At 35.1% G+C, this 25,783-nt stretch overlaps 1 protein-coding gene across 1 annotated transcript; it reads left to right on the top strand.

The window, feature by feature from the left end:
• Window positions 1–3,879: 3,879 nt before the first annotated feature.
• Window positions 3,880–24,483, top strand: tacr3l (tachykinin receptor 3-like). The gene is made up of 5 exons (XM_056464543.1): window positions 3,880–4,396; window positions 9,760–9,948; window positions 10,383–10,533; window positions 21,314–21,510; window positions 23,321–24,483. Exons 1-5 carry the CDS (start codon window positions 4,029–4,031, stop codon window positions 23,601–23,603), a joined length of 1,188 nt encoding a protein of 395 aa, XP_056320518.1. The 5' UTR covers window positions 3,880–4,028; the 3' UTR covers window positions 23,604–24,483.
• Window positions 24,484–25,783: the final 1,300 nt, after the last annotated feature.

Raw genomic sequence — 25,783 nt, 5'->3', positions numbered from 1 at the left:
CCCTAACTTACAAAATGTAGTTGAAACCTAATTAACTTATTCAAATAGGTTAAAGCAACATAAAATAATTTGTTGTCTTGACTTTTTGTCATTACATTTTTTACAGTGTGACTGTTTGGGAATATAGTTATAAATTATTTATACACTCTTCTAATGTTCTATAATGGGAAGATTTATGAAACATTGATTGAGCATTTTTGTTAGTTGGGAGTACGCTTGTCTTACTCTGAAAAAGTGACTTGTTACTCAGTCATGACTTGTTACGAGTTGTTTTGCGACAACTTAATTGTTTCATGTTTAATCCATTTAAATTTGTCAAATGATTATGTTGACTTAATAGATTTGTGTTAAGACAACATAAAGGAATTGTGTGGAACCCTGCATTTTTTACAGTTTATTATAAAAGAGTAGCTAACAAATGGAAATTCTGTCATATAACAGAAGTTCTCCACATGAGTCATGTTGTGTTTTGAAAGAAAAAAGTGCTTTAAAAAGGTCAGGACTACCTGACAACTCACTGCCTGGCATTTTAGGACGATGTTTTTGAGAGGGGGGAAAATGAGTCTTTATTCAAATAGTCTTCCTCTCTGGCAAAGGTCTGCATTTTGATTGATTCCTTACAGAATACTTTTGCATAACTCTTATATAGGGCTCTTTAAGTCTTTATTTTATGTCTCAATAAACATGTTCTTGATTTGAACTAAAGATTAATTACTGAGATGAATTTGAGTAAATAATCATACAATGCTAACCAAATAGTTTGTTTCATTCATTCATTTATTTTTCTTTGGCTTAGTCCCTTATTTACCGGGGTCACCACAGCGGAATGAACCGCCAACTATTTGGGCACATGTTTGATTACAGCGTATGCCCTTCCAGCCGCAACCCAGTACTGGGAAACATCCATACACTGTTTGGACTGTAGGGAAAACCGGAGCACCTGGAGAAAACCCACGACAACACGGAAGAACTTGCAAAATCCACACAGAAATGCCAGCTAGCCAGGACTCGAACCAGCGACCATCTTGCTGTGAGGCAACAATGGTAACCACTGAGCCACCCCAATAGTTTGTCAGTGATATTCAAATGTTGCTCTTCTTGCGTTGAATTTAAATTCGCATCACACTAGGCTGTTTTGCATCGTCTGTCAGCTCACAGACAAAAATCATTGTGGAATGTTGTGACAAGACAATTACAGACTGAACATTGCTCATTTGAGAAGAAGTAACATATACTACAAGAAGCTTTTGAACAAGTTCAAGACTTCTGACACTTCACTGGCATTTTAGGATGGACTTCAAAGATTGTGCATTAATGTAGGGAGGCATCACAGAGCAGCTCGTCTGCCAATTACAGTTAATAGCAGATAGACAGCGACACACGCTTCACTCAACATAGCCTGCATGCTTTTATTCGCATACAGAAGAATGTCAAAACACCATAAATCAGTCACTATCCAAACTATTTAGACACTGTTTTTACTAATTATTCATCGGCTTAAATAATATTTTGAATATCATAACAATTTCAATCAATTGTCTAATATAACACTACATTATGTAACTATATAATATTTCATCCGTTCATTTTCCTTCGACTTAGTGCCTTATTTATCAGTGGTTGCCACAGTGAAATGAACCGCCAACTATTTCAGCATATGTTTCATACATCGGATGCTCCTGCAGCCACAACCCAGTACTGGGAAACATCCATACACACTCACATTCACACACACTCATACACTACGGTCAATTTAGTTTATTCAATTTACCTATAATGCATGTCTTTGGACTGTGGGGGAAACCGGAGCCCCCGGATATATAATATTTGCCATATATAAATGTATTGTAATAAGAAGGGTCTAATTATATGTATTTTTTTCCTACTTGAAAGTCATAAAGATTTATCTTTGCCACAATCACATTTGGTTCATTTACCATTAAAGAATAGGTTGTAAATATATATTACATGTTAATGGATTATAATATTACATGTTAATGGATTATAATATTACATGTTAATGGATTATAATATACAGTGTTAATACAAAATCATTAAAACACTTGGCATGTTTGAGGTTTCAAGTGTTTTGTTTTGTTTTTGTCTTGGCAAACTACAATATCCATCAAACATTCATCATAAGGACATTTAGGTCATTTTTCCTACAAAAAAATAAACTAAGCTTGGCTTATTTCACAGTCAATGTTTATTTCACACACAATAATGGAAAGAAAAAGAATAGAAAGCCTTTTCAGAACAATCATCTGTCAAATTAAATCATGATTTGGAGGCAAAAAAAATCTGTCAGGCGCTGCCGTAATTTTGGTCAGCAATATATAACATAAAGGGTCTTTAAATCATGAACATAAACCTCGACTAATCAAGCTGTAATACATCTTTAATGGGAAGCAATTATTTTCCACCCAAATACAAAACACTGTTCTGCCAGAATAAAAACGAATGGGTATATGCAATTTTTACATGTGGAAGACTTCTGAGGCGGATTATACTTGTTTTAGAGCTGGTAGACCACAGCAATCATAGACCAACTTACTTTTTTTTGTTAGTTTTTTTATTTTATTTAATTGCAGTAATCACATACAAATGCACAACTGATATACATTCTGAAATTCAATGACTCGTGTTCATGTTGTTGAAAAGTCGTTTCCCATTGGAATTGTTTTGATGCATCTAGGAGAATTGATGCTATTTTAAGTTCATTATAAATCTCACTGCTCCCTGTCTCCCAATTCATTTGTGAAGCAACATGTGGCCGACTGTGATTTTATATTTTATGATCTCAAAATAATCGGGCTGTAATTCAACTTTAATGGTTACCAATCATTCCCAGTAATGGGTGGCAACTGCGTAAAACATATGCCGGAATAGTTAGCGGTTCATTTTGCTGTGGCGACCTCTGATAAATGAGGGACTAAGCCAAAGGAAAAGGAATGGTTGCCAATTATTTTCCACCCAAATACAAAACACTGTTTTGGCTGAATAAAAACCAACCGAAATATGTGATTTTTACATGTAGAAGACTTCAAACTGTAGCTGGATTATACTTGTTTTAGAGCTGGTAGACCACACTGAACAATCATGGACCAAATCACTTTTATTTTTAACTATATTTTATTTTTGCTTTAATTGCAGTAATCTCATACAAGTGCACATCTCGTGTTTATGTTGTTAAAAAGTTGTTTCACATTGAAATTGTTTTGATGCATCTTGAATGAAACTATTTTAAGTGCATTGTAAATCTCACTTGTCCCTGTCTCCCTATTCATTCATGAAGCAACATGTGGCCGGTTGTGATTTTTTTTCAATGTCCTCGAAATAATCGGGCTGTAATTCATCTTTAATGGTTACCAATTATTCCCAGTACTGGGTTGCAGCTAGAAGGGCATCTGCTGTGTAAAACATATGCTGGAATAGTTGATGGTTCATTCCGCTGTGGCGACCCCTGATAAATCAGGGACTAAGCCGAAGGAAAATGTGAACAATTATTTTTCACCCAAATACCAAACTGAATGGATATATGCCATGTTAGCATGTGAAAGATTTTGAACGGAAGCTGGATTATTCTTTGTTTTTAGAGCTGGTAGACCACACTGAACAATCATGGACCACATTTTTTGCTTTAATTGTAGTAATCACGTATAAGTGCACATCTTATATACATTCTGAAATGCAATGACTCGTGTTCATGTTGTTGAAAAGTCGTTTCCCATTGGAATTGTTTTGACGCATCTAGGAGAACTGATGCTATTTTAAGTCCATTGTAAATCTTACTGCTCCCTGTCTCCCTATTCATTCGCGAAGCAACATGTGGCCGGAGCAGCAGCATCTCCAGACGTCTGTCATATATGAGACATGACTGCGCGTCACCGCTATTTTGGACACTTTGGATGGAGCAATGCGCGCGAGGTCGTGCCAGATCTATAACTACTTGACTCTAAAGAAGCGTTCATAAATGTCCCAGAACCAAAGCCTAACATTTTAAGAAGGATTTCACGGTTAGGTCTATCATGGCTGGTCCTCAGAGCGGTTCAAATGTAACGCGTAATTTCACGAATCAGTTCGTGCAGCCGCCGTGGCGGGTCGCCGTCTGGTCGGTCGCGTACAGCTCGGTGCTCGCGGTCGCCGTGTTCGGAAACCTCATCGTTATTTGGATCATTTTAGCCCATAAACGGATGCGCACCGTCACCAATTATTTCTTGCTCAACCTGGCGTTTTCCGACGCGTCCATGGCCGCCTTCAACACGCTCATCAACTTCATTTACGCCACGCACGGAGAGTGGTACTTCGGGGAGGTTTACTGCAAGTTCCACAACTTCTTCCCTGTGACTGCCGTGTTTGCAAGCATTTACTCCATGACAGCGATCGCAGTCGACAGGTAACCCTGTTTGTGGCTCTTAATTATTGTTTTTAAGATTTTGATCGTGCATTATTTAGTGCTTAAGATGGTATCCTTGATTCTGGATTTTCAAGGGGATTTCAAAATGGTGAATCTGGAGAAATACAATATATATATATATATATATATATATATATATATATATATATATATATATATATATATATATATATATATATATATATATATATATATATATATATATATATATATATAGATAGATAGATATATTCAGTTGAGGTCAGAATTAAGAGCCCTCCTGAATTATTAGCCCATTGTATATTTTCCCCCCAATTTCTGTTTAACTGAGAGATTTCAACACATTTCTAAACATAATAGTTTTAATAACTCATTTCTAATAACTGATTTATTTTATCTTTGCCATGATGACAGTAAATAATATTTTATTAGATATTTAGATACTAGTATTCAGCTTAAAGTGGCATTTAAAGGCTTTACTAGGTTATATAGGCAAGTTAGGGTAATTAGGCAAGTCATTGTATAACAGTGGTTTGTTATGTAGACAAAAAATAGATATATTGCATAAGAAGGTTAATAAAATTCACCTTAAATGCTTTTTAAAAAACGAGAAGCTGATTTTATGCTAGCCTAAATAAAACAAATAAAACTTTCTCCAGAAGAAAAAATACTGGGAAAAATCCCTTGCTCTGTTAAACATTGTTTGGGAAATATTTGGAAAATAACTACTTATATAATATATATATATACACACGACATAATAAAATTGTCTTTGTAAATCATCCGGCAGCAGTCAAATGTGTGCACGGTGTCCAAGTTGCTCTGTTTATTTGAGTCTCACCTTTCAATGAAAATGTGCAAAAGGAAACTAATTTCCTGAGAGCGTCATGTAATTGTGTGCTGGTACAGTCAGTCTGTACTGCTAAATTAAAGAAGAGGTTATGTTGACATGTACAATTTCCAGTCATCCACCTATGTAGCGTTTAGTTTTTGTCTTTTGTAAAGTCCACTATTTTAGTTGACAAAGTTGGCTATAATATAAAATGAATTTTAATTTATCTGTAAATACATTTTAAATGCATTGTCTTCATTAAAAAAAATCAATAAATCATTCACATTAACTTGTTTTATATGTTGGTGGTCTTTCTGTTAATATACACTACAATATATAAACCAGACTGTAAAATGACTTTCCTTGTTCCTTAAAGGGACGGTTTACCAAAAAATGAAAATTTACTCACTATTTACTCTACCCTCAAGTGTTTCCAAACCTTTATGTGTTTCTTTCTTTTGTTGAACACAACAGAAGATATTTTGAAGAAAGCAAAAAATATGTAACCATTGACTTCCATAGTAGGAAAACAGGCTGCACGGTGGTGCAGTGGGTAGCATTTTTGCCTCACAGCAAGAAGGTCGCTGGTTCAAGCCCCGGCTGGGTAGGTTGCCGTTTCTGTGTGGAGTTTGCATGTTCTCCACGTGTTTGCGTGGGTTTCCTGCAGGTGCTCCAGTTTCCCCCACAAGTCCAAACACATGTGGTATTGGTGAATTGGGCAAGCTAAATTTTCCGTAGTGTATGTGTGAATGAGTGTGCATGGATGTTTCCCAGTGATGGGTTGCAGCTGGAAGGGCATCCGCTGCATAAAACATATGCTGGATAAGTTGGTAGTTCATTACACTGTGGCGATCCCAGATTAATAAAGGGACTAAGCCAAAAGGAAAATGAATGAATGAGTAGGAAAAACACATACTATGAAAGTCAATAGTTACCGGTTTTCAGCATTCTTCAAAATATCTTCTTGTGTGTTCAACAGATATAAGAAACTCAGGTTGAAACATGTAAAGGGTGAGTAAATGATGACAGAATTCACTTTAGATTAAAAATAAGAGTGAAATATAGCAATATCAACTTGTCAAATCATTAATATACAGTCAAGGCCGAAATTATTCACACCCCTGGCAAATTCTGACCTAAAGTTTAAACTTTTATTCAACCAGCACGTTTTTTTTTGACCGGAAATGACACACGCTTTTCCCAAAAGATAATAAGATAATGTACAGGAGGTATCATTGTGGTAAAAAAACTCTTTATTTACATTTGAACAAAAACTTTAAGTCAGAATTTGCCAGGGGTATGAATAATTTCAGGCTTGACTGTATGTTAAATCTGCCAACTTTTTTCTTTTAATAGGAAATTATATAAAGTATCATTAAAGATTTGAAATGTGATGAGAATTCATTGTTCAGAAGGTGTGAGAACCCTGTTGATTTAGTGATGAAGGAAAAATCAACTAGCTGAGCTTTAAAAACACATAGAGACGAACAGGTTTTTAAGACCACCAGCGTAGACTTCCTTCTTCATCTTGCATGTCCATCTATAACCTCCTCAGGGGGAGCTCATAAATCGAGCGTCATCTATTTGATCCCTCTTTCATTTAACTGCAAAGAGCAACTTTCATTTCCCGTAGGTGAGCTGCAGCGATATATAGCAACATCAAAACATCTCTTTATCTTCAATCTGTTAACCTGTCCATTTTCAGAATTACACAGGCAAAGTTCATAACATCCCATTGGAAACGAATGCATCTAATGAAATGAGATCTTTGATACAGATCAGCATGATCCAAAGCATTGGGGGGCTTTTCCTTCATTAAAAGATTACAAGCTCAGTCTGTTGCTGTGCAGGAGCCGGAGAACATCATTTCCTAATCTTTCACATGCGCAAGTGTTCATGTCCATATGCCAGCTCACCTATTTGGTTCTATTAGCAAAAGGTTACACTGCAGATTGTTGAAATTAATTGCTCACATTTGTTACAATTTGATTTGAGGAAGCATACAGGACGCTAAATCACAGGGACTAAATTATGCTGTAATTGTATTTGCAACATTCATTTAAGACCATACAGGTGTAAAGGCTTTTATTTTGTCTTGTTTCTACTACAAATATCAAAAAAATATTAAATCAAGATGTATTTTCTAGACAAGTAATGAATATTGTCTTGTTCTCAGAAATAATGTCAAAATTAAGTGATTAAGTAAGATAAACATTCATATGTCAAAGCAAAAACAAGACTTTTAAAACTTTTCACGTATTATTTCTGAAAACAAGACAATACTTTTTACTTGTCTAAATAATGCGTATTGAAAGAAGAATTTTTAGATATTTGGACTAGAAACAAGACAGAAATACAATCCCTATCATATATTAGAAGTTTACTTTATTTTGAGAATGCTCCAAAGTTCTTCAGAGATCATTTAGATGAAATCAAACAACATGAATCAGGCTTAACATTTGTTATGATCTGTTGTTGTCTATTTTACATGGATTATACACTCACCGGCCTCTTTACTAGGTACACCTGTCCAACTGCTCGTTAATGTAATTTTCTAATCAGCCAATCACATGGCAGCAACTCAGTGCATTTAGGCATGTAGACATGGTCAAGACGATCTGTTGCAGTTAAAACTTAGCATCAGAATGGGGAAGAAAGTCGATTTTAAACGTGGCATGGTTGTTGGTGCCAGATGGGCTGGTCTGAGTATTTCAGAAACTGCTGATCTACTGGGATTTTCACGCACAACCATCTCTAGTTTCCAGAGAATGGTCAGAAAAAGAGAAAATATCCAGTGAGTGGCAGTTCTGTGGGCGCAAATGCCTTGTTGATGCCAGAGGTCAGAGGAGAATGACCAGACTAAGGCAAGCTGATAGAAAGGCAACAGTAACTCAAATAACCACTTGTTACAACAGAGGTTTGCAGAAGAGCATCTCTGAACACACAACACGTCCGTCCTTGAGGCGGATGAGCTACAGCAGCAGAAGACCACACCAGGTGCCACTCCTGTCAGCTAAGAACAGGAAACTGAGGCAACAATTCACACAGGCTCACCAAAATTGGACAATAGATGATTGGCAAAACGTTGCCTGATTTTTGCTGCGACATTCAGATGGTAGCATCAGAATTTTAAATGCAAATGAGGGGAAAAGGGTGGGCCTTTACAGCTTGTGTCTCAGTTACTTCAGCAGCAACAAACTAGGATTTTAAAGCCATATCAGTTTAAACTCTTGATATATATTGTGGCATTTGGGTTAGTTTTATTACAGATTTATGTACTTATAAAAGCTTCAAACCAATGTCCAATATACCCAACACTGTTATACGGCAGGAGTGTAAGTAAATTGTGTTATTTTGGGGGGAAAGTGTTTCCATTGTAGTTCATGTACATTTTTTCTTATGAAACACAAAGTTTATCCTACACTCTCAGAAAAAATGTACTCGGTGGTACAAATAATGTTCCCTGAAGAACAGTTTTTGTACCTTTCTAAAAAATGTATCTTATATGGTACAGAAAAGACCTCTTATAATACTGTTCTGTGCCCTTTTTGGAACACCTGAAATGAAAGTACACAATTGTTCTTATATAAAAGGTACATAAGTGTTGAACAACTCCTTTATTACAATACCTAAAATAAATATGACTGGAAGGCAAAGTGATATTATGAATAATTTCCATATTAAAACAGGAATCATCATTTAAAAGTATATGATTAAAGAAACTTAAAAAACATTAATTATTAAGTTCTGTAATACAATAATACAAAACAACTGGTAAGTCAAAAAACTTTAAGTATTGTAAACTAAACATTTAAGGCATTTTAAATAAATGTTTGGTAAGCATTTTTGACACTGTTAAGGTACAAAGTGTCTTGTCACTGTAGTGGTTCCTTTATGGATCAAATTTGTACCTTTGATGAAGGTACAATATTGTATCTGCGGGTTTTTTTGAAGGTACATTTTGGTTTCCCATGGTACAAATCATGTCCGTAAAGGTACAAACTGCAATGGTACAAATTTGTTTCTTGAGGGACAATTCTGTTCAATGAAAAGGCACTGCCCCGGTGACAAGGGTTTGTGCCTTCTTTGGTACAACATTGTACCATTTTTTCTGAGAGTGTACTCAGTTATGTTTTATATGCGCATTTTTAAAATGTATGCACATCTTGCACATTTTTTATGAGATAATCCTAAAAATAGGTGGATGGAAACAGCTATTATTTTAGATCTGTCAAACAGACGACAAATTTCTGTTTATGCAACTCAACCGTTTGACTGGGAATAATCTAAATTCAGGGTGTTGTGACATGTTCATTATTAAAAAAAAAAAACTATTTTTTTATGCTCAAATGTTGCACACTAAAAAGAGCTCAAAGTGTAAAAAGCATAATAGAACCCTTTTTAAACAGACGTCTTATCTATGCAGGGAAAAAATGCTATTATTAAAGTTTAGTCTTTATAATACATCTTTTCTCCGCACGATTTAAAATCCTCTACCTGTCTCTAACTTAACATCTCACCATTTTTGCAGGTACATGGCCATAATACACCCTCTGAAGCCTCGTCTGTCAGCCACGGCTACTAAAGTGGTGATTGTCTGTATTTGGGCACTGGCAGTGATTTTGGCTTTCCCGCTGTGTTTCTACTCCACCACAAGAACCATGCCTCGCAGAACCATTTGCTACGTTGCCTGGCCAAGACCGGCTGAGGATTCATTCATGTAAGACATTTATTCCCTAGCAAAAAGTCCCAAATCAATCACTAATAAGGTGGATTTTGCTGAGGATTCAGAAGCCAGATGCGAGGTTTTTCTCTGATGAATTTCTCAATGCTTAATTGGCGTTTCTTCTGCTTGATTGTGATTTATGAACAGCATGTACTTCAACTCAAATATTGGTTATGCTCTTTCTGGCTTTACATTTTCTGCTATCTTTCTTTACACTAAGTGCCATCTGGCAGTGAGGCGAGAAACGCCGAAAACCAAACACATTACCTGTTTACCAGTGACCAAATGGTGTGTGAGAAGAGTAAACAGACTCGCCATCCTAATTGATTGTCTAAATATCCAACCCCGAGCATTAGCTACTTGGTTGTATTATTTTTTTGGGTCTCTTTTTTTTACAGCTTGTTTTTCCTGGCTTCACACCTGTGCAGGTATCATATAATAGTGACGGTGCTGGTCTACATGCTGCCCCTAGTGGTGATGGGCATCACCTACACTATAGTCGGGGTCACACTTTGGGGAGGAGAGATTCCTGGAGACTCATCGGACAATTATGTCGGACAGCTACGTGCTAAGAGGAAGGTAAGAGGATGTACTAACTCGAAAATTTGTTGCATGGTGTAAGTCAAAAATATGTGTTTGAAACTACATACACAGTAAAAAATGCTGGGTTGCACACAATCGATTTGTGTTGGGACACCATTAAGGAATTAAGTTAACTTACTTGTTTTTACAAATTTAAGTGGATTGAACATAAAACAATTAAGCTGCCCCCCACCAAAAAAATCACATATACTGTGGAAGATCAAATCTGTGGACGTTCTTCATCTTCTTATCCTCACGTTAATCCAAACTTTAACTTCAAATGAAAACAGAAAGCTAGAAAATAAAATCTAACTCATAGTATTAATAAAAATTATGAGGCGCGAATGATGTGATTCGAGTGATTGAAGCAGCGTGAGTTGCTCGTTTTGTGCGTTTGACCCAAATCACTCGAGTTGGAAAATCTGAACTTCAGTGGACATCTGCTTCTCGATAACCAATCAAGAGCTTGCTTTTGTAGGGAAGTGATTATGACGGAGTGCCTATTGTTGGTGTCACGAGGGAAAATTCACTTGCTGACACCGGACAACAGCTCATCAAACTGGGCTCAAATCAGTCTGAAAGCCTCCATCATCCAGGTACAGTTTCTGGAGGAGTTGATGAACTCAGAGCTGGGTGCACCTCAGAAAGTATCTAGTGGACTCAGACATCCGCGTCTATTGTGAATTGAATTTAACATGCGAATAAAGCAAATCTGACTCATTTTACATTTACATTTAGTCATTTAGCAGACTCGCGAATGAAGCAAGTATACTCAAAATGTTCACGTGCTATTTACATAAATATAGCATCATTTATTTGTGCGTGCCGCGTCTGATGTGAACACAGCATAATAATTATAGTTTTTCTTAATCATGAAATCAGATAAATCTGTAATACAATATGCTAGATTAAAAAGGCAAGATTACAAATGAAAAATAAAAATAAATGAAATGAAATTAAATGAAGTGCCAAAACTAAAATATAAATGAATTATTAAATTAATAATAACTTCAATTGAAAACAGAAAGCATATAATATACAATAAAATCTAATTCAGATTATCAATAAAAATGATAGTATTATCAATTTTCTTTGCTAAAATATACACTATTTAAAACGTATGTTTTTTCCTAATCATGAAATCAAATAAACCTGAAATACAATGTACTAGATTAAAAAGGCAACTTTAAAAAAGAAAAACATCGCCTCACCAAATAAATTAATATAAAATATATTGAAGTGCTAAAACTAAAATAGAAAATAATTTCTTAAAATAATTTAAAAAAAAAATAATTTCAGAAAATAAATTAGTTCATTCAAAACAGTCATTCATATTAATAAATGTAATTATATAAATAAACAGTACAATAATTTGACCCTCTAAAAATAGTTTAAAAACAGGGCACAATGGACTGGATTAACATCTAATTAATCTTTCCTATTTTTCCTGAATCTGAGTTCTTTTGCAAACAAGATGTCAATTGCTAGTTATGAAAAAAGAGAGAGAAATCGCATCATGTGTGAAATTTTGCACCATTTCTAACTTCTTTCCCCATCATTTAAAAGAGATAATCCTAGTACCTTTCACTTTGCCAGGTGAAAAACACTACAATCCAATCCCCAGCTAATCATCACGTTCTTCAAAAGAATGAATGGGCTCAGAAAAGTGACTCTGTGTAAAGAAAAGTGCTTTAATCCAGCATAATCCTGCAGTTCTATTTGAAACGATTCCCTAATCTCTGCTTCAAAAACAAGTCCTGGATTACACACAGAGATCACAATGATTAATACGAACCATTTTGGCACAACACAATTGTCCTAGAGGGACCCATGACTGTTCCACGTGAGCGAAAAGCTCAGATAAACCAGACATGACCTTAATCTGTGAAAAAAATCTCACACTGATATAACAAAACTGTGAGATCCTTCAGTACAGGTGGTAGTTAGTAGATAAAGTGGATTTACTTCTGAGATTTGCAAATGTTTGGCTTCACTGTTTTTTGGTCAGCAAATATGAGAGAGAAAAACACTGGTTCTTACATGCAGTGTTGCATAATTTTCTCAAAAAACTGTACAATTTGCTTTAAGGAACACTCTTTTTGAAAAGTTTTACCCTTTTTTAATCCATTCAGTCAGTTTTTGAGTCTGGTGTGAGCACTTTTAGCTTAGCTTAGCATAAATCATTGAATCAGATTAGACCATTAGCATCTTAGACGTTACCAAATTTTAATTTTCCATCGGTCTTATAGTAGATGATATAACTACAGAAGAGTTAAACATTAAATTGGAAAATTATCCAAATTCTCTGGTCAATGTCTCTCCTGTATATCAATTTAAGAAATAAAATGAAAGAAGAAAGTGTACTTGTAATTTTCTACAAAACAATAACAGCTGAGTTGGACCTTTTTTGAATCCATTCTGTCGATCTCTGGGTCTGACAGGCGCACTTTTAGCTTAGCTTAGCTTTAATCATTGAATCGGATTATACCATTAGCATCTCGCTCATTAGCAACTTTTAAAGAGCCCCTATTATACATTAAAAAGGGTCATATTTTGGTTTTAAGAGTCTCCAACAACATGCTGATATGCATGCAAGGTCCAAAAACACTTTTATTGTCTTATAATATGCATTTATTTTACCTAATTATCCCAGCGACTCCCATATAGCCCTCCTTAGCGCAAAGCTAATCTGCGCTGATTGGACCGATGACAGCCTGTTGCGATTGGTTGCGTTTAGTGCAAAACAGAGTGAAATGCACACCACGACTTATCAACAATATTCAAGTAGTCAGAGTGAATAGTGTATGTGTGAGTTTACCTGCTAACACTCCTGTTTTTCCTGGGAGTCTCCCGCATTTCAGACCCATCTGCCGCCACCCTTCCGTTTTGTTATTTATCCCGTAATTTCAACCCCCGCATCACCAACATTGGTATAGGATCAGATCGCAGCGGCTGCCCTAAACACGCTTCATAGTAGTTACTAACACCACAGTACACAGTACCCAGGTCCTCAACAGTGTTATTCAGACACCTCACCCCCGAAACCTAACCTCCCTGGTCTCCTGGATTTTCAGGGACAAATGTTGGCAGGTATGTGTGTGAGCCCAATGCAGGAGTGTAATAAAGCAGTGCAGTTAAACACCAGCATATTGCTCTATTCTCAACCATGACACACATTCAGTATTAATCTACACAGCGGCAAAAGCTGAACTATTCTGAACCTTGACCACCGCACGTGTGTAGGAACAGCTGACGGTGGCCATAGCAACGACAAACGGCAGTGGGTTGCAGCAAGCTCACAAACGCATTTAAATCCATAAACAAAGCGGTACATGTCAAGTAACAAAACACAATTAAATATATAATTTGCAAGCTAGAGAAAACAAGGAGGCAGCCATTTTAATCACACTTACTTACACTTGTGAAATGGAGGAAGAAACTGATCCATGAACTGTGTACCGTAAAGTTTCTGTCAAGTTCTGACAAAGTCCCATACATCAATAGTCTTTTCTGATCCTTCCTTTAACAAACGACTGATGAATCCCTCGTTGTAAGTGTATAGATTTGAGGGAACACAGCACAAGGCTGGGGCGATAATGCTGAGGTATTTTTGCAAAAATAAACCTCAACCACTGACTCTTCACAGTTTCATCTTTGGGTAGAGAAAATAACACTAACTTTCCCCTCACACTTCCATTAATATCCAGCTGAGCACAGCGTCTACACGACTTGATTCAACCGGGGTCTGCTACAGTGGTTGTGGGCGGGGCCGCAGATTTAAGGTTTGCACGCCCAACAAATGGGCGGGGCTTACGCTTTGTATCGACGTCAGGCTGAAATGGCTGAAGACTCGTTATCAAGACGATTCATTTGAAGCACTATGAGTCGACTCTTTAATAAATGAATCAATAGTTTTAAACACTGTGCACTTTCACATTTAAGCCTTTGCTGGCTATTTCACTTCACTTAGAGCTGTGCTACACACTACATGGAAGATCATTTTCGAAAACCCATAATAGGGGCTCTTTAATTTTCCATCAGTCTTATAGTGTACGATGTAACTACGGAAGAGTCAAGCTTTTAATAACAATACAATTTACAATAACACCTGAGAAATACCTTTTTTGATTCCATTCAATCCATCTCTGGGTCTGAAGGGAGCACTTTTAGCTTAGCTTAGCATAAATCAATGAACCCAATTAGACCATTAGGAAGAAACTAATGAAATCAAATAAATCTGAACTGCAATATGTAAATTTACAAGAGGATATTTTTTTTACATTTAGGATTTATGAATAAACCATAATTTTTATATTATTCTCTAAACTATTCTAAAATATATAATATGTAATTTTATTATAATTTTTTTTTGTTTAATTAAAATAAAGTTTTTCCATGTTTTTTATACAAAAATTTGGACACAAATACAATGTTTTATTATCAGAAAAATTATGGGTTCTGATACATTGGTCAATGTATTTACTAACCTGAAATATATATGTAGGCAACACGCTGGCTCAGTGGTTAGTACTGTTGCCTCAAAACAAGAAGATCGTTGGTTCGAGTCCTGGCTGGGTCAGTTGGCATTTCTGTGTGCAGTTTGCATGTTCCTCCCATGTTGGCGTGGGTTTCCTCCAGGTGCTCCGGTTTCCCCCACAGTCCAAAGACATGCAGTGTAGGTGAATTGAATAAACTAAATTGGCCATGTGCATGTGAGAGCGTATGGGTGTTTCCCAGTACTGGGTTGCAGCTGAAAGGGCATCAGCTGTGTAAAACTTATGCTGGATAAGTTGGCGGTTCATTCCGATGTGGCGACTCCTGATGAATAAAGGGACTAAGCTGAAGGAGAAAAATGAATTGTGTATGAAGGATTTTGTACAGCATTTATTAATCATTTATTGATCTTTAACATTTACAAATCCATTATTAAAAAGCAAAATCGTGCTTGTTAACATTAGTTAATGCACTGTGAGTTAACAAGAACCAACAATGAATAACTGTATTACAATTAACTGCCGTTAACAAAGACTTATAAATACTGTAGTAAGTATTGTTCAATATTTGCACGTCAACAAATACATTAACTAACATTAACTACCTTTATTTTAAAGCATTCCTAAGTGATTGTGAAATCAGTATTTGGTATGAAAACCCTGAACAAAGGAAACCAAAAAATGCTCTTAATGACAATGTTATCAAACTTTTATAATAAAATGATAAGAACACAACATGATAAGAATGCAACATTTTTTACAAAAGTTTTATGTGATCAAAAATACTCCCTTTATACCGAACAGTGTCATGAACAGAGTTGAATAGGGTGATGAAATCTGTATTGCGTCAGTTCAGTCAACACATGAGTAGCTGAAAATTAGCTGTACCTTCTTGACAGGTCATGTTCACCTGCCATCCTGAAAGACACTGTGCTTTCATACTGATTGAAAGCCATTTATACACTTCGTTCTCAACCTTAACAAACTTTAGCGAAACCCATGTGAGACTGGTATAAAAAGGGCAGGTTCTCTGACACTTCAGCTCATCGTATCTGCTGGTACTGGTTACGTCATTGCTAACCTTTCTCTGCTTTGTGTAACTGTCAATCAGCAATTATCCTCAGCGTCCTGTTACTCATTAAACTAAGCTAGTCTTTCTTCAGCGTACAAAACTCTTGTCTCTTTTTATACAGACAAGGTGCAAATGAAAGTGTTCATTGATCAAAGAAGGATGACGTTTCTTTGTCTTTTCCAACAGGTCCTTGTCAAATTATGCACAAATTAATGAGAATTTGTGAATGACTTTTCAGAGGTTGTTATGCGCTAAAGTGAGCCGAGGACCCTCTTTGTCTGGGAGCATGAAGGATGGTTGTGTGGTGGTTCCGATGGATTAATGGCTGGAAAAAGTTAACGTTAACAATGGAGGTGCCAGCTCATAAAGTGTTTACCTTTCAAAAACAAATGGGGAAGATGAAGTGCAGGCGCGAGTGTTTGATGCAATCCAAACGTTCAAGCTACAGCCTGAGATCTCTGATGTGTTGTTAAAGGCACACACTCAGGAACCCCATTTATACCTCGTATTAAGATGTGTTTTCTTCAGTCTGATCAGCAGTGATGTTAAATTAGCTAATTGGGTTTCGACAGCGTTTAATTATAGGGAAAGAAGGTTAATGTAACTTTAATGACAAAATAAACAACAAAACTAAATTAACTCTCCCTGACAGCATTTTTTAAAGTTGTAAACACTGCTAGCATTTCTAATCATTTTCACCTAAATTTGATGGCCCTCAGAATATTTTCTGCTATGAATATATGGAATGACCACATTATATTTATATATATATATATATATATATATATATATATATATATATATATATATATATATATATATATATATATATATATTTATATTTATATTTATATTTATATTTGACAAATATAAGTGTAACAGAGGCCAACTAGCAAAGTGCTATGCAGGTAAACCTCATGCCTCTGACCTCTAAAGATGCTCTAGCAACAGAAGCTAGAGGTCATGGTCTTTAGCCTCCTTGTTAGAGCGACCGAGTCACCAAAATCACCAATTTGATCCCTGCTCATCGCGGATTGAGTGCCGTAGGACTGGTGGGTTACACGTGAGCACTCGTCCAGGATGGGAGTGAGTTGTAGGAGGTGACTGTAACAGAGGCCAGCTAGTGCTATGCAGGTAAACCTCACTCCTCTGACCTCTAAAGGTGCTCTAGTGACAGACACTAGAGCCCATGGTCTTTAGCCTCCTTGTTAGAGCAACTGACTCCCATGCAAAGAATTGCCGGTTCGATCACTGCCATATATACAGTTGAAGTCAGAATTATTATCCGGTCATTATAAGACTTTTGAATAAGACCCTATTTTAAATACAATTGATAGCTAGTGTGTAATAATAAATCTATAAATAGTTAAACTAGCACAAATTGTTAATATTATAACTATTATAACAAACTGTGCAATAGTTATTTAAGTATCAGTTTATTCCCTTTTGTGATTTAAAAAAAAAAATTGTGTTATATTTTATATAACTATATATTTTTTATATTTATGAAATTATAAAAACCTATTTATTATGTTAAGTTTTTATAGTGTTTGATGTTTTTTATGTTCTTTTTGGGCTGATGTAACATAATTTTGTTCTGCAAAAATAAAGGAAACTGTACTGAAATTGAAACTATTAGCCCTTCTGTTAAATTTTTTATTCTTTTATATTTTTTTCTCAAGTTCTGTCTAACAGAGAGAGGTTTTTTTTACTAATATCTAAACGTAATAGTTTTAATAACTAATTTCTAATAACTGATCTGTTTTATCTTTGCCATGATGGCAGTATATATAATAGTGTATAATAGCTGAGTGGTTAGTGCATTGACACATGGCACTATGGTGTTCACGGTGACCTGAGTTTGATTCTCAGTTTGAGGTACTTTGCCGATTCTTCCTGTCCTTCTACTCCCTACACTTTCCTGTCTATAATCTCCATTGTCCCCTGAAAAACAAGGAAAAGTTTCCAAACCAAACTGTTATTCTGAAGTAAATAAAACTTTAAAGCAGGGGTCACCAAACTTGTTCCTGGAGGGCCGGTGTCCTGCAGATTTTAGCTCCAACCCTAATCAAACACACCTGAACAAGCTAATCAAGGTCTTACTAGGTATACTTGAAACATCCAGGCAGGTTTGTTGAGGCAAGCTGGAGCTAAACCCTGCAGGGACACTGGCCCTCCAGGACCGAGATTGGTGACCCCTGCTTTAAAGCATGGCTTGATTAAAAACAAGCAAAATATGACAACCGCGCCATATAGTCTCAACCTTAAAAAAAAAAACTTTGCCGGTTGGTCTTTAACCAGCTGAGAGTCCCTAAGTCACACTTCATGACAGTGTTTCAGTCCCCTGTTGGTTGGCGATGGCTGGTTTACAGGCACCGCAGAACCCAGTTTTCTCCCAAACGTGGTGAATAACAGCAGGCTGTGGCCTCTGGCGAACTATACAACCCCTCATGCATGGCTAAACTGCAGCTCTAATTCATTCGCTTGACCTGAGGCTACTTGATGGATTTGAGTTTTTTTGCCACTTTTGCCTTTGGATTGCTTAGTCGAGGTCATCAGAGCTGTCCTACCATTCAATTGCAACCTTTGAACTAAAAAACAACATTTCCAATGCAATCTCATGGCAATTCATATGTTTTTTATCTAGTGGCAAATTCATATTCATTTGTTTGATCTTGTTCATACATTTTAGTATTATTTGCTTAACCCCCAATGAGTGGTAGGATTAGGGGTGGTATTTGGGGACAAGCCTCTCTTTAAAAGTCTTTGTACAAATAAAAGTTTTGTACAAATAAATCACATGAAATTGTACAAATAAGCCAAATAATTACATTTGGCTTATTTGTAATTAGCTTAGCAAATAATTAGCTTAACGCGCTGCAATTTAAGAAAGCACATGCAAATAAGTAAACTAATTATATTTCCTCATGAGATCCTCATGTGGGTTCACATTTCTGGAAAAACCCTTGATTTACTGAAGCTGTTTTATATTGCTGAAGCCTTGTACTTGACCACTTGTTTGCCCATTTATCTCTGTAAAGCTGCTTTGACATGATCAAGTGCTATAGAAATTTCTCCAGCATCTCTGCTACTGTGATATCTCATTGAAAAATGTGCTGCAATGCGGAGCAGATGCTTCTACTCAGACGTCAGGCTGTGTGGGATTTAACCTAACAAGAATGAATAACTCCTGCATCCCTGAGCAATACGCTTCATTCTGGCAGAGAAAACAAATAAATACAGAATCATCCTGTGGTACCATTTACATATTAAATATACTAATAATACTTTTTGGCACAAAGCAATTTCCTCTTGCACTTTAGTGATAAAAAAACTACCAGGACTCTAAACTGAGGTTGACTCACATGCCTGATAACTGATCCAGGGGCTTGCTAAATCAAGTCAAGTTCTTGTGTACATTGTGTCAAAGCTGCTTTTAAATGGATGAACAGGAAAGTGATAAAATGTCACAATATTTCAGTTTGTGGGTCATATGCAGAAAATCAGATACACTGTAAAGAGCAATTAGTTGGTTTTACTTAATGGTATAAAATGACATATAACATTTATTTTGAATAAAGTATAAAATCTGTTGTTTTTTTAAGTGATTAGATGACTTAAATTAAAAATGTTAATGTGAGTAAACCTGTTTTTAAGCGATTAGTTGACTTTACTTCATAAGTATGTAAGCCCGTTACTTCATAAGCGATTATTTGATTTTAAAAAAGTGAGTAAACCCATTCCTTTTAAAGTGACTAGTTAACTACTTAAAAAAGGTGATTACTTGACTTTACTATAAAGGTGGGTAAACCCATTGCTTTTAAAGCAATTAATTGACTTTACTTTAAAAAGTGTGTAAACCCATTGGTTTTAAAGTGTTAAGTTGACTTAACTTTAAAAATGTTAGTGTGACTAAACCTGTTTTTTAAGCAATTAATTGACTTTAAAAAGTGAGCAAACCCCTTGCTTTTAAAAGCAATTAGTTGACTTTACTGAAGAAAGTGAGTAAACTCAGTGCTTTTAAAAGCGATTAGTTGACTTTACTTAAGAAAGTGAGTAAACCCAGTGCTTTTAAAAGCGATTAGCTGACTTTGCTGAAGAAAGTGAGAAAACCCAGTGCTTTTAAAAGTGATTAGTTGACTTTACTTAAGAAAGTAAGTAAACCCAGTGCTTTTAAAAGTGATTAGTTGACTTTACAACCCATTGCTTTCAATGGGATTAGTTAACTATTTTAAAAGAAAGTCAGTAAACCCATTACATTATAAACATAACTAAATATACAATATTACGATGGCCGAGAGAGCTTAACGCGCTGCAATTTAAGAAACCACAAGCAATTACAAAAAACTCCAGCAAATAAAAAAAAACGATCTTCATCAGTTTGACAGCACACGTGTTGCAAATTGGTCACAACACAAACAACTGAAGAAACGCACAGCGATTTAGTCACAACACTTGCAAATATCCATGTAGCACAACGGAAATGTTTTTTAGGGGACCCAAAAACATGATGGACCCTGCTGAGATATGGATGTCTTGTTCAATCAAGGTATTAAAATAACGAAAAACAACTCACCTTTTAAAGACCACCAATCACTTCACTGAGCAACAGTCACGGCATAATAACCCATCCATATGCTCTGGACAATGCGGTACAGGTGAATTGGGTAAGCTAAAATTGTCCGTTGTGTATGTGTGTGAATGAGAGTGTATGAGTGTTTCCCAGTGATGGCTTGCAGCTGAATGGGCAACCGATGCGTAAAATATGTGCTGGATAAGTTGGCGGTTCATTCAACTGTGGAAACCCCAGATTAATAAAGGGACTAAGCTGTAAAGAAAACGAATCAATGAACCTAACAGTTCATGGTTACAATGGGTTTACTCACTTTTTAAAAATAAAGTATTATTAAAAAATAAAGTATTATTAAAAAATAAACTCATCTTTTTTTTACAGTTTAGGTTTCAGAGTCATTACTCTAATTAAATTCTGGTATTCATTAAATAAGTTTTCAGGTCTGAGTTTTTGTTCACTGAACAATGGCAGCAGATGGTTTTGAGTTGGCAGATGGAGGCCACAATCACACCACCAAAATGTTTACGTGAGCTGAACCGTGGCTTTCCCTGATGCTGTTTTGTTCCAGGACAGAAACTCTTGGTTTGCTCACATATGCTTGTTGTTGTGACTGCTGATGCTCATTTTATCTGTCCTCAGGTGGTGAAGATGATGATCGTGGTGGTGGTGACTTTCGCCCTCTGCTGGTTGCCGTATCACATCTATTTCATCGTGACAGGCCTGAACAAGCGCCTGAACAAGTGGAAGTCCATCCAGCAGGTGTATCTGTCTGTGCTGTGGCTGGCCATGAGCTCCACCATGTACAACCCCATCATTTACTGCTGTCTGAACGGCAGGTAATGAAACTCATCATGCAAATAAATATAATAATATACTATAAATAATATCAGTAAATAAATAATATTATTTTATTCTCAATTTATTTTATTATTTACTGCAAAAAATGCTTTTCTTACTTAGATTTTTTGTCTTGTTTGTAGTCCAAATATCTAAAAATTCTTAAATCAAGAAGAATTTTCTAGACAAGCAAAACATATATTAATTGAGTTTTTCCTTAAAACAAGTAAAAATAATCTGCCAATGTGGTAAGCAAAATAATCTTATGTCAAAAGGAAAAACAAGATTACTTAGCTTACCACATTGGCAGATTATTTAGCTTGTCTTAAGAAAAACTCACTTAATATTGGCATAATATTTCTTTTATGATTGACATATAAACAAGACAATATGTTTTGCTTGTCTAGAAAATGCTTCTTGATATAAGAATTTTTAGATATTTGGACTAGAAAGAAGGCAAAATCTAAGTAAGGAAAGCATTTTTTGCAGTGTATACATTATATATATATATGTATATATACACACACAAATACATTTAATATTATAGTATGTTGTAATTAATATTCAAAATCAATTCAAGATTAGAATAAACAATGCTGAACACGTTTTGCATCAAAATGTTTTATTTTTATAATAAAATATATTGTAAAAAGTATTATTCTTTATTATTGTAAAAATTATTCTTATCATTCTCATTTAATCCATATAATTTTGCAGTTCTTAAATTTGCTAGCCATCAGTCAGATAATATATAAGTCAGCCATATATAATATAAATTTATTGACTATTCATTTACATGTAAAAATAACTGACATATATATATATATATATATATATATATATATATATATATATATATATATATATATATATATATATATATATATATATATATATATATAATTATAATGTATACATATTTAATAGAATGTATAATTTAACATATTTACTATAATGCTTAATATAAATATACATATTTTTACATATATAATATTTATCATCCTTTTAAATGCATTATGAAAGGATTAAATTGTCAGTACAACTTTGATTAAATGCAAAATATAAATATTAAATATATATTTGATTAAATGTTATATATATATATATATATATATATATATATATATATATATATATATATATATATATGTATGTGTGTGTGTGTGTGTGTGTGTGTGTGTGTGTGTGTGTGTGTATGTATGTATGTATGTGTATATATGTGTATATATATATTTATATAGTTAAAGTCAGAATTATAAGCCCCCATTTTATTTTTTTAAATATTTCCCAAATAATGTTTAACAGAGCAAGTATATTTTCAATTTTTTTTTCAAAATTTTATTTGTTTTGTTTTTGCGTGAATAAAAGCAGTTTTTAATTTTTTAAAAACCATTTTAAGGTCAATATTATTAGTCCCCTTAAGCTATATTTTTTCGATACTCTACAGAACAAACCATCGTTATACAATAATTGGCCTAATTACCCTAACCTGCTTAGTTAACCTAATTAACCTAGTTAAGCCTTGAAATGTCACTTTAAGCTGTATAGAAGTGTCTTGAAAAATATCTAGTCAAATGTTATTTACTGTCATCTTGGCAAAAATAAAATAAATCAGTTATTAGAAATGAGTTATTAAAACTATTATGTTCAGAAATGTGTTGAAACAATCAAATAATAATAAACGGTGGGCTAATAATTCATGGGGGCTAATAATTCTGACTTCAATATATGCACAATTATAAATATTATTAATGATATTCTTAGATTAACTTAATTTCAATAGGAAAATTATGTATTCCAATCCTCCAGATTTCGTGCAGGCTTCAAGCGGGCCTTCAGGTGGTGTCCCTTCATCCAGGTGTCCAACTATGATGAACTGGAGCTGCGTCCCACCCGGCTCCATCCACGCAACCAGAGCAGCATGTGCACCCTGTCCCGCATCGACACCAGCCTCCATGGGGAGGACCCACGACGCAGCCAGCGGAAGAGCACCAAATCCCAATGTCTGGTGGAGGTCAGAGATGAAAACACTCCAGCCACTAAACTCTGTCTTAATAGAGATCAAGCGTTCGCAACTGAGCAGCTCAGCTGAAGAGTGCATGATTATAGAAATTAAGCATATTCTCAAAATGCATTTCTAAGTGTCCATTGAGACTCAAAGCTGCGGTGTGATGAGGTTACGCTGCCTCCAAGTGGAAAACTTCAAAGCATGTAACAAAATGCTGCATATTTTTTAATAAATATGATGAGGGCACATGCATTTAATACGATATTTTAAAAATGTGCATGGATAGATTGTTTATAATAAACACTAGGGATGCTCCGATCAGGATTTTTGCAGCCGATACTGAGTACTGATTCCTTGTCGTGGTGATTGGCCGATACTGAGTACCGATTCTGATTCTTCAAGCTTTATATAACTTTGCCATTGCATAAGCACATTTACCCTTTAAGTATGAGATCTGGCCTTACCTAATATAATAAATTAAGGATGTGGCATACATATAATGGTCAGAAGCAGCTTTACAAAAAGAAAATAGATAAAACATAAAAAAATTGTAAGAAATATGACTAATAATGCAATTTGGAAACATTTCTCATGTGTTGTAGTGCTACTGATGCATAACCCGGGCGCATAACTCAGATGGATCTTCCTCTGCTTGCAAACTTGTAAACAAACACTTGCGATCGGTTTATGAGATGGGCCAGATCAACAAGTACCGATCGAGTCATGAAATGTGATTATCAGCCGATACCAATTGGCCGGTCGATCGGAGCATCCCTAATAAACACTGCAATATTTCTATTCCAAAACAAAAAAGGAAAACTCTCACAATGGATCTGATTGTGGCATGACAATATATGTTTTTTGCAATGCTAAAACTGTCAAAGTATTTATAAATATATATAAAAAAATAATGTGCTAAACTGCAGACTCAAACCTCATCACGTTGCGATTGAAGCTGTTTCTGCCATGGAATAGAAACTAAATATTCAACTTTTCCAAATCCAAAGTCCAATTTTTTATTACACTATTTTTTTTTTTTTTACAGAATTACATCTCATTCGTTATTTTCCTTCAGCTTAGTCTCTATTTTAGAGGACGCCACAGCATAATGAACTGCCAACTAGGGCTGTGCAATTTGGGGAAAATATCTAATCCCGTTTTTTTGACAGATATTGCGATTTCGATTTGATCTACGATTTAATTTTGTAGTCAAGATTCAGCTTAATCTTTATCGTAGCTTTTTACTGCTAAAATGCAGTAAGTGTTAATTAAAAAAGAAACTGAAAAGACATTAACTTAAATATTTATTTAAATTTGTAAATAAATATTCAGAAATTAAACCCTCATTTTTTTCTAAATCAAACAGTAAACACAAATAAAATGACCATACCTTTGTGTAAACAAGTTGAACTCAAATTAGGGAAATAGTGGAGTTTATACAAACAAAAAAAATATAATTATAAAAATAACGAACACTTAGCAAACTAATATGGCTGATAAGAGCCTTTGTGTAGCTTATATCAAAGTCCCTATAAGGCAAGTCATTTCACTCGGCGGCCATCTTTGAAATGCCTCTCGAGCAATATGCTCGAGCATTCTGTTTGAATAGGGAAACATGAAATTCTTCAAAATTACTTGCCTAGCTCACGATTACATTTCATATTACGAATAACCAATAAAATTAAATAACAACTGTCTCTTTAGTTTCATTTCTAAATGTTCATATCACATAAAATCTGCAGAAACTCACGTCAGGTCCGAGCCCCTTCCCTGGAGAATTGTCATTCTATAGCGATCGCTGATTGGCTTCTGTACAAGAAGGCGGAGCTTCATTCTCCATATTGACAGTTACACTTTTGCCTATTCAAAAGTATACGAGTGACATGTCTTGTGTATTCTATAGTCTTTGCTTATATTGTCTAAAACACAATAATCATCACAGACGCTACACAAAATATCATGACGTTAAACATACAGCTGTGGTTCTCCAAAACAGGTGCAAGACGGAAGTGTATATCTTCTATCCTGCATTTAGATTTTTTTTTAAATCCCTCTTTGATCACTGCATTAAAAGGCACAGTGTCTTTAGGGAGGTAGTGCGTTATGGCATTAGTTACCTCCTGGGTAGGGTAGCACCAGATGTTCGTAAGTTCTTCCTAAACTGGAAGGTAAAGTCCACACTAGGGGCTTTGTAACTACTAGCTAGTTTGTAATTAAATTTGTTAAAATGTTCTTAAAGCAAACCGTAGTTAGTAGGTCGTAAG

Source organism: Danio aesculapii, chromosome 1 (genome assembly GCF_903798145.1).
Source record: "Danio aesculapii chromosome 1, fDanAes4.1, whole genome shotgun sequence".
Taxonomy (NCBI): Eukaryota; Metazoa; Chordata; class Actinopteri; order Cypriniformes; family Danionidae; genus Danio; species Danio aesculapii.
Note: the sequence above shows the minus strand (reverse complement) of the source record. Positions and strands in the feature narration are given on the sequence as shown.

Bases quoted from the DNA above. Each gene is read 5' to 3' on its own strand.
- tacr3l (XM_056464543.1), top strand. From the start codon at position 4,029: ATGGCTGGTCCTCAGAGCGGTTCAAATGTAACGCGTAATTTCACGAAT. The intron at 10,534-21,313 runs GTAAGAGGATGT...ATCTGTCCTCAG, and splicing joins AGCTACGTGCTAAGAGGAAG to GTGGTGAAGATGATGATCGT. The intron at 21,511-23,320 runs GTAATGAAACTC...CCAATCCTCCAG, and splicing joins TACTGCTGTCTGAACGGCAG to ATTTCGTGCAGGCTTCAAGC.